This window comes from Anas platyrhynchos, chromosome 6, assembly GCF_047663525.1.
Source record: "Anas platyrhynchos isolate ZD024472 breed Pekin duck chromosome 6, IASCAAS_PekinDuck_T2T, whole genome shotgun sequence".
NCBI classification, from domain to species: domain Eukaryota; kingdom Metazoa; phylum Chordata; class Aves; order Anseriformes; family Anatidae; genus Anas; species Anas platyrhynchos.
Window position 1 is genome coordinate 27,101,072 of NC_092592.1, and position 9,282 is coordinate 27,110,353.

Sequence of the window (9,282 nt, forward strand, 5' to 3'; positions counted from 1 at the left end):
GGGGTGTGCTGGAGCGTGGAGGTGGGGTTGTGCCTGCTTCCTCATAGCAGAAGGGACAGGGGCAGGGATTGGGGTGACAGGAGGGATGTGGGATGTCACCTGGCCGCATCCTGCCCACGTGCAGCTCATTTGGGGTGCGCTCAGAGCCTTCCCCCCCCCCGTGCCCAGGAGCTGGCAGAGGGCCCGGCCGCTCCTCACCTCCCGCATTGCGAGGAGCTGGGGGGGACCGGCTGGACCGGGTGTCCCCAAGGCTGCACCAGGAAGGAGCTCGGGGACGTCCCCTGTGCGCACCGGGAGGGCGCGGGGCATCAGCAGGCAGGAAAATGCCGAGCTTCATGCCCCGGGGGAAAGCACCCAGAAACAACCACCCCAAAACCCCGAGGGATGGGCAGGGAGGGCTGCGGGTGAACCCAAAACCTCCCTTCCCGCATCAGCCACAGCACTCCAAGAACCCCATTGGAGTTTTACATTTATAGTTGCTTTTTTTTGGTTTATTCTCCCTTTTTCTCTGGGGTATTTGCATCCTCCGGTGCCCGTGCCGAGCCAGAGCATCCCATGGGGCACCCGGCAGCAGCGAGGCCAGGTGAGCCCCAAGGCTGCCCCCCACCCAGTGCCACCCTCGCCCAAGGTCACCGAGAGCCGTGACGCCTGCATGTGCCGGGGACAGTTAAGCAGTAACCTGGGAGGTGGCAGCCAGCGAGCCAGCAGCGCCAGGGAGCCGAGGACTTGAGGGGGGCAGCTTGGGGACAGCTCAGCCTCGTGTCCCCACTGGTGTCTGCCCAAAAGCCAGAGGCACGCGGTGGCTCCTTGGGGACGGGGCGGTGATGGGGACAGCGCAGTGGGAGCTGTGGCAGGGGGGCTCCCGGGGGGCAGAGAGGCTCACAGGGGGGCAGAGAGCTGGTACCGGCTGTGCGTGGGGCTGGGCAGCAGCGGGGGGCTTTGGGGGGCGCTTTTGGGGCGCTGGGGTGGGCAGGGCGAAGGCTGCGGGGGGCTCCCTGCGGCGCGCCGGGATGGGCGCAGGGGGCTTCGCCCAGCCCCGGGCAAGGAGCCGGGACGGAAGGGGCGGCCCCGGGCCGGCTGGGCTGGGCAGGGCCGTGCCGGGCCGCCCCCCCGCCGTGCAGAGCCGTGCCGGGCCGTGCCGTGCCAGGGAGCCCCCGCTACCACCGCCGGGACCAGCCCCGGGGCTCTGCGCCCTGCGCCCACCGGGTGCGTCCCCTGCGCTCCCGGCACCGGGACCCCCCCTCCCCGGCTTCCCTCCGCCTTCCCCAGCCCCGGGGGTCTTCAGGGCAGCGGGAGGGGCGCGGGGACACCCCCCAGGATATCCCCCCGTGCCCAGGGGCAGGGGACGGACAGCGGGAGAGGGGCCAAGGGGCGGTGGCACCCGCTGCGGGTGGGCTTTGCTGGCCGGCCGGGGAGGGGTGGAGGGAGCTGGGCAGGGGGCTGGGGGAGTCTCGGGGGAAAAATCTCCCCTGCTGGTCCCCGGGGCCTGGCGTAGTGCTTCCCAGCTTTGGAGGGGTCGGGGTGCACGTGAAAAAGGTTGGGTTTGCTCCGTGCCCCGCTTGGGAAGTGCTCCTTTGGGTCGTGCCCAAAAACGTGGACCCCAAACCAAAGGGTGCTGGGGTGGGGCAGCCGGGGGGCTGCCTCGGACCCCCATGACCCACCTGGCTCTGGGGAGTTCAGCTTCTGGGCTGGGACAGGGGAAAGCAGGGGGTGGGAGAGAAGAGAGGAGAGGAGAGGTGAGGGGCTTCTCTTCTCCCCCGTGCCCACTGGGAACCCCCTGGGGAGGCTCGGTGTGGACCCTGGCCCCGGTTCGCAGAGGCAGCTGGTGGTGGCTGGGTGCCAGGATGTGGCCGGGGCAGGGTGGGGCGATGCCGGCATCGCCACCTCGGCTGGCAAACAGCTTTTCAGTAATCACAGCTGAAACTTAAACAAACCATAAAGCCCGGGCGCTGGCTCTGCATAGCTGGGCCCTGCGGTGGGTGCGGGAAGGTGCCGGAGGAAGGGGTAAGTGCTTTGTCCCCAGCCCCTCCGGTCCCTCACAGGCATCTCCCACCTGGCATCTCCCCCTCGCTGCCCCTGACCTCCCCATTTCTCCCACCTCGGTTGGCTCCCAGGCATTGTGGCTGATTTTTCTCACTGCATTTCCTGCTCGGAGGCAGGGCAGGACGGGCAGCCCCGCGCCCTGCCACCACCGACGGTCCTACTCTGTGCCCAGGTGCCCTTCGGGAGCCACCACCATGGAGCTGGGGAACGTCCCGCAGCCCCAGTACGGCCCCGGCCTGGAGGCACCGGGGAGCAGCACTCCTGGGCTGGTCAGCATGGTGCACGGCTTCCTGCGGCTGGTGCAGCCCCGTGGCCTGCCCATCGGTGGGTGCACGGGGGAGCAGCGGGGGGAGCAGCCTGGGGAGGTTTGGGTGGGATAACGGGGGAAATTTCTACGCTGAAAGGGTTGTGTGGGGCTGGAACGGGCTGCCCAGGGAAGTGGTTGGGTCACCAACCCTGGGGCTTTTCAAGAAAGGTGGAGGTTCAGGACTTGGTTACGTGGTTTAGCGGTGGACTTTAGTACTGAGCTAAGGACTGGACCGGATATCTCCGAGCTCCTTTCCGACCTGCATGATCCCGTGATTTGATGAAGTGGCAGGGTGCAATTAAACCACGCGGTGTGACATCAGTGATAGGGCCTTTTGTCAAGGGCAGGGCGAGCCCCGGGATGAAGGGAAGCAGCACCCCGGGGGGACTTTGTCCCCATCTGTGCAGATTTCCCAGTCCCCAGCCCCGATGCCAGCCTGTTCCTCCTATGCGGGGCCGGGCTGCAGGCGGGCACCCAGCCAGGGCAGCGAGGGATTTATCAGAGCATCCTCCCCGAAACAGCCACTGGGGACACCTCCCGAAAACGGAGAGTTTGGGGACGGGCAATGCCAAAAGGGCTGTGAAAAATTATGGCTGGGGGGGACAGCTGGAAGGGGAAGGGATGTGCAATCTGCACAGGGCTGGGGGTGATGCTCGGTGCTGGGAACCCCTCTCCAGGGTGCAGGGACCCACTCGGAGAGCCCCCAGCCCCAGAGGCAGCTCACAGCCCTCTCTGCTCCTTGTCTCCCAGAGCTGATCGCAGATTTGGCGCAGCCCCAGAGCGAGAAGGGGTCCGAGGAGTACGTGAAGGAGGTGAGCAGGCGAGACCCATCGCGCCCCACGGGGGCTGGATGTGGGGCTGGTGAGGCCAGGGGGTGCCGGCTTCGTGCTGCCTCTCCCCCTTCCTCTCCCAGCTGCTGCTCTACGAGCTGGGCTTCCTGGTGTGCGCGGCCATCGGGCTCCTCTTCATCGTCCTGGTGCCGCTGGTGGGATGCTGCTTCTGCTGCTGCCGCTGCTGCGGGCTCTGCGGGGGCCGCATGTACCAGAAGCAGGGCCGGCGGATGGCGTGCCGGCGCCGGGCGCTCTACGGCTCCGTGCTGCTGCTCTCTGCCCTCCTGCTGTGAGTGTGAGGGTTGGGAAGGCGGCGGCGGGGTTGGCCGGGGGGCGGCCGGGCCAGGAAGCTGCCATTGTTTGCAGGAGCAGCTCCCGGCACGGCAGGACAAAGAAAGAGAGGAAGCGGAGGCCGTGGGGAGCTGGTCCTGCGGGGCCGAGCTCTTTTTTCCACACGTTCCCTTCCCGAGAGCCTCGCCATGGGGCTCCTGTGCCTCAGTTTCCCTGCAACAGAAGGGGCCGGGGCTGGGGCACGTCCCTCTGGGTCTGTTTTTTTGCTGGTTGTGAGTGCAGGGATGCTTAGCAGCACCCGGATTTGGAGAGGGGGACACGAGGACGGTGCCCCCCCCGCCTCCTGACCCCACACCTTTCCCTTGCAGGGCCGGCGATGTGTGCGCCTTCATCAGCAACACCCGGCTCTCCCAGGCCGTGAGCGGCACCTTCCCCAACATCAACACCACGGTGGACAACCTCGGCACCTACCTGGCCTCCATCCCCCAGGCATGCCCAAAGGGACCCCCCCCACTCCGGAAAGGGTCGCAGTAGGGCTGGACGTGGGGAAGGGTCCCCAGGGAGCCCCCCAGCCCACGCTGACGCCCCGTCTCTCCCCCTGCAGCAGGTGAATTTTGTCATCGACCGCAGCGACGTGCCGCTGGACCGCACCAACAGCAGCCTGCAGAGTGAGTGCGTGCGCCGGGGGCGCTGGGGCAGCCTCCTGCACCCACAGCCGGGATTTTGGGGAGGTTCGGGGGGATTTGAGATGCTGGGGAGGACGCTGCGGTGCTCGGGCTCCGGCACGGTGAAACCGTGTCCTGCTGCTGCCGGGGGGCCCTGCACTGAGCCCCCCATCCCTGCAGACATCGGGCCCCTCCTGGGCGGCACGATCATCTCGGGCATCAGGAGCAGCGTGGACGGGGCACTGGGATCCCTGCAGAGCCTTTTGGGAGGTAACACCCTGTGGGCTGAGGGCTGGGAATTTGGGGGCACGGCAAGGGTGAGGACGGGCAGGCTGAGCCCTCGCTGCCTCCCCAGAGATAGAGACGCTGGCGGCCGCTTTTGGCACCATCAGCAGCACCCAGGGGCGCCTGGAGGAGCTGCAGGGCAACTACAGCCCGCGGCTGGGCAGCCTGCGGGAGAGACTCGGGCAGACCCTGCAGCGCTGCGGGCAGCCCTGCGCTGGCGTCTCGCCAAACGGTGTCACCTTCACGGCCAACTACAGCACGGTGAGGATGGGACGGGGGTCCCGGTGGCTGTCCCCCACCCACCCCATAGCCCATGAGCCCGCGGCCCCGTCACCGCAAGCTCTTCCCCGCAGGTCCCCAGCGTGGAGCAGCAGCTGGAGGCGCTGGGGGAGGTGTTGGGCTCCAGCCTCGCAGGTGATTTGGAGAAGGTGAGGGGTGCTGAAATGGGGACGGGGACGGGCTCCTGGGTTGGGATTGGGGACACGGTCAGCACGCTGCCCCCTCCTCGCAGGTGAACAGCACGCTGGAGAAGACCCCCGATGAGGTGCAGAACCAGACCCGGGACGTGGTGACAAGTAAGCAGGGTGGCTGTGCTCATGTCCTCCTTGCCCCCTGCCCACCCTCTCCTCGGTGAGCAGGACGGGGCAGCTCCCGTCCCCATCCCGTCCCCATCCCGTCCCCTGCAGAGACCCAGGACCAGCTGGGCCTCATCCGGGAGGAGATCAGGAGCTTGCAGCAGCAGCTGCCGCTGCTGGACGCGGAGGAGAGCATCGGGGACGTGATCGGCAACGTCACCTCGGTGCTGGACGACTTCCAGCAGCCGCTCACCGACTTGGATGGGATCAGGTGGGCGAGGGGCTGTGCTGGCCCCGTGTCCCCTCGTGGCCTCATCCGCCTGCTTGGCACGGCGGGTCCTGAGCCCTGCCCATCCCCATGCCCCCAGGTGGAACGTGTGCGCCTTCCTGTGCTGCCTGGTGCTGCTGGTGGTCCTCTGCTACCTGCTGGGGCTGCTGCTGGGACCCCTGGGGCTGAAGGAGAGCGCCCTGCCCACGCAGCGCAGCTGCCTCTCCAACACCGGCGGGGACTTCTTCATGGCGTGAGGCTCCCAGGATGGGGAGAAATTTGGGGTGGCGGGATGGGGTGGGGCTGCTCCAGCTCCGACACTAAATTATTGAACGTCCTGCCCCGTGGGGACCCGTTGGGTGTGAGTGCCAGGGAAAGGGGCTCCCCTGCGTGGCTCCCCGGGTGCCGACGGGGTCTCTGTGCCCGCAGAGGCGTCGGCTTCAGCTTCATCTTCTCCTGGCTGCTGATGCTGGTGGTGCTGCTCACCTTCCTGCTGGGGGGGAACTCCTACATGCTCGTCTGCGAGTCCTGGCGCAGCCAGCAGCTCTTCCAGGTGGGATACCCCCGCCCGGCCACCTCCGCTGCTCCTTTTGGGATGCTCTCCCCCGGTGTCCCGCCCTGCACCGTGCCTACTGTCCCCGTCTCTTCTGCCCTCAGCTCGTGGATACCCCCGGACTCATCCCTGGCTTCAACTTGTCAGAGGCGCTGGGCGACCCGAGCGGCACCTTGAATTTCTCACAGATATACAGGTGGGATTAGCCCTGCCTCCCTCTGGGCACCCCTGGCTGCAGGGGTCACCAGGGAAGGAGCGAGGTGCCCACCTGGGGGGCTTGGCACTTTCCTGCCCCGTTCTCAGCCCCATGTCCCTCCCGCAGGCAGTGCCAGCAGGACACTGCCCTGTGGGAGACGCTGCACCTGGACCAAAGGGTGTCCCTGGATGAGCTTTTGAACATCAGCCAGGTGGGTGCCAAGGGGGGGAGAGCGGTGCCAGGCTGTGCCCCCCACCTGTGGACACGGTGTCACGCTCCCCCTCGCCCCGGCAGTACACGGAAGAGATCTCTGCAGCCTTCGAGGAGGTGAACATCACCCTGAGCCCCATCTCCCTGCTCTCCGAGAGCCAGAGGGACCTGCTGCTGAACGCCAGCCGGGCCGCGCAGCCCCCCAACTTCACCCACACCCTGCAGCAGGTGGGTGGGCTGTGGGGGCAGCCTGGTGTCGGGTCGGGGGGTCCGGGTGCACTTTATGGGGCCACCGTTCCCTCTGCTTTGCTGCTGGGGGAGACCCTGGGGGAGGTCCAGGCTCCGTTCTGCCCCACGGGGATGGGGAGCACGGGGGTGAAGCCCCTTTGTCAGCCCCATCTCATGGCTCTGTCTCTGCCTTTTCCAGCTGGATCAGACTCTGACCCTGGTAAGCCTCCAGGATCTGGCCACGAAGCTGGAGCAGCTGGTGGACAAAGCGGTGAGAGGCAGCAGCACCCCGGGGCCACGGCCACCCTGTCCCCAAAGCCGCGGGGGTGTCCCCTGGGTGCCTCCAGAGCAAGGGGGGGGCTTCCCCTGTCCCCCTGCATCGCTGTGGTGGGGGGCACTGCTGATTGCTCCTCATTTTAGGGTGCGGATGTGAAACAAGACCTGCAGGATGGCGCTGCCGAGCTGAGGGAGCTGGACAGGGAGCTGCAGGCGAGCTTCTCGGGGCCACTGGTGAGCGCTGCTGGGGTGGGGAAGGTGCCGGGGGTGCTGGCTGGGGGGGTCGGGGCTGAGCCACGGGGTGCACGTCTCTGAGCCTCCCTCTCCATCCTGCCCAGCAAAGCCTGAAGGAGAACATCTACCTGGCGCAGAGCCGGGCTGCCCAGCTCGAGGTGAGCCACGTGGAGGGGGGTCCTGCGTCCACCCTGCTCCGCGGCACCCTAAAAAGCCCCCTGAGAGCACCTTCTGCCCCAGACACAGACAAAAACCACTCTGGACACAGCCAAGGAGACCCAGGAGTTCCTGGGGAGGGAGGTGGTGAACATCATCAAAAACGTGAGCTCGCCCTGCCCCGCTGGGGGGCTGCCCGGGTGGGGATGTGGGCAGGGGTCTGGGGGGGCTCGCAGCCCTATTGCTGCTGGATGGAGGTGGCCTGAAAGCCCTGGTGCTGGCACAGAGGGGACACGGGGCATGGAAAGGGCTGGGGGGGGGTGAGGCATCTCCACTCTCTGCCTGCCCCCCCAGGAGACGTGGGCCTTCCTGGAGGGGATGCTGGATTTCTTCAACACCTACATCGCCTGGGCCAAGAGCAGCGTGAGTCAGCGGGGTGGAGGGGAGCGGGGACGGGCTGCAGGCTTCTGGGGTGTCCTAACATGTCCTGTGTGTCCCCCCCTTCCATGTCCCCAGCTGAGGAGAGACGTGGCACGGTGCAAACCCATAGCGCAGACCCTGGATAACGCGGAGGCCATCACCTGCGACTACCTCCTGGACTCCCTGGTGAGTGGGGCGACCCGGCTGTGGGGTGGAAGATGCTGTCCCCATAACTGACAGCCCCCCCCCCGTCCCACAGAACGCCTTCTGGTTCAGCCTGGGCTGGTGCACCGCCCTCCTGCTGCCCACCATCATCCTGGCCGTCAGGCTCGCCAAGTTTTATCGCCGCATGCACATCGCCGACGTCTACAGGTGGGGAGCTGCCCCGCGACGGTGCCGAGCATGGGGGTCCCCATCAGGTCCCCATTGTGCAGCGCTGGCTGCAGCCCCCAGCCCGTTTTGGGCTCCACCACCGGCCTTGATCCTTTTTTCACCGTGGTTTGTGCCGGGGACCCGCAGCGGGGAGGAAGGTGGCGCGGAGCACGGCTGGTGTTGTCACCACGAGGGTGCACTGCGGGGCTGCTGCTGCCCCAGGGCTGCCTGAGCTCTTTGGGGTCCCGTTTTCCCAGCACAGCCCAAGGGGGCTGTCAGGAACCCCCTAAGATGGGGTGGCTGGGGTGGAGGGCACCGACACCCCCTGCAGCCCCCGTGTCTCCCTTGTGTGCCCCCGGCCCCATAGCACGGTGTGGGGCTGGGGGACTGTGCTGGGGGCACCTCCTGCCCCACTGATGCTGTCCCCTTTTTTTCCTTCTGCCCAGGAACGAAGCTGTGGAGATGTAAGTAGCAATGCCACGCATCCTGCTGCATGGGGGGGATGGGGGAAAATAAGGGGGGGGGACAAGGAGAGGAAGCAAAAAAGCGCAAGCCAAGGAGGGTGCGGGCACCAGGGTGGGACCTGTGCGGTGCGGGCAGTTTTGGGGCTCCCCTGTCACCTTTGGGGTCACTGTTGGCTCTCAGCCTCCCCCAAGCCTGCAGGGGGGGATCTCAGCACCCTGTTCCCTGCGGGGCTGTGCCACGGGGGTGGGATGAGTTGTTTTTTCTCCCCTGGGTGACTGGGCTGACACAGGTGCCCTTTTTTTGCAGAGGACCCATGTACAACCTGTACAGAATCCCCCGGCCAGCCACCAGGCACTAGCCCCCGCCACCACGGCACGCAGGACACGGCACGCGGCCGCCCCTTCCCCCCCCAGGTGCTGGAGAACGGGCTCGGACCCCCACTTCTGGACTCTCCCCCCGCCCCATTTCCCAAAGCGCAACGATGCTCTGCAGCCGGGTGATGTGTGAAAGGGGGAGGCTGCCCCTCGTGCTGCCCTACCTGGGACTTTGAGACCCCCCAAATTGCCAGGGAGGAGGGGGAGGCAGCTGAGCATCCCCGAGGGGCTTGTCCCAGCCGTGTCCCGGTGCCGTGCCGGGCGCCGTGGGCACAGGGCAGCACCCGTGCTGCTGCAGGGGGAGCAGGCAATGTGAGTATTTATTTTTGGGGAGAGCCTGGCTCTTCCTAATCCCATGATTTTTGGAGTGAAACAATAAATGAGGTGATTGTGTGCAGGAGGCATGGAGCAGCATGCGTGCTTCTGGCCGGGATGGAGGGGTTTTGGGGTGGGTTGGTGTCCCACGGCTGGTGTGAGCTGGGGTTGTGGCCATGCTCCTGGTGTCACGGTGCTCCCCGGGGCGAGGGCTTTCCC

The 9,282-nt window shown here is 66.8% G+C and overlaps 1 protein-coding gene across 2 annotated transcripts; it reads left to right on the forward strand.

The window, feature by feature from the left end:
• Window positions 1-1,049: 1,049 nt before the first annotated feature.
• On the forward strand, window positions 1,050-9,148 carry LOC101798815 (prominin-1-A-like). 2 transcript variants are annotated; one of them, XM_038180811.2, is made up of 25 exons: window positions 1,050-1,206; window positions 2,216-2,367; window positions 3,101-3,162; window positions 3,264-3,469; window positions 3,840-3,960; window positions 4,076-4,139; window positions 4,317-4,406; window positions 4,492-4,682; window positions 4,775-4,849; window positions 4,933-4,996; window positions 5,108-5,267; window positions 5,365-5,517; window positions 5,694-5,817; window positions 5,922-6,013; window positions 6,140-6,224; window positions 6,308-6,451; window positions 6,651-6,722; window positions 6,872-6,961; window positions 7,066-7,119; window positions 7,202-7,282; window positions 7,472-7,540; window positions 7,634-7,723; window positions 7,797-7,909; window positions 8,356-8,373; window positions 8,681-9,148. In XM_038180811.2, the coding sequence occupies exons 2-25, from the start codon at window positions 2,238-2,240 to the stop codon at window positions 8,730-8,732; spliced, it is 2,400 nt and encodes a 799-aa protein (XP_038036739.2). In that variant the 5' UTR covers window positions 1,050-1,206; window positions 2,216-2,237; the 3' UTR covers window positions 8,733-9,148. The 2 variants fall into 2 exon arrangements, with proteins under 2 accessions (XP_038036739.2, XP_071895811.1); XM_072039710.1 differs by lacking the exon at window positions 1,050-1,206 and adding an exon at window positions 1,693-2,004.
• The last annotated feature ends 134 nt before the right edge of the window (window positions 9,149-9,282 follow it).

Bases quoted from the DNA above. Each gene is read 5' to 3' on its own strand.
- LOC101798815 (XM_038180811.2), top strand. From the start codon at position 2,238: ATGGAGCTGGGGAACGTCCCGCAGCCCCAGTACGGCCCCGGCCTGGAG. The intron at 4,683-4,774 runs GTGAGGATGGGA...TCTTCCCCGCAG, and splicing joins TCACGGCCAACTACAGCACG to GTCCCCAGCGTGGAGCAGCA. The intron at 7,724-7,796 runs GTGAGTGGGGCG...CCCGTCCCACAG, and splicing joins ACTACCTCCTGGACTCCCTG to AACGCCTTCTGGTTCAGCCT.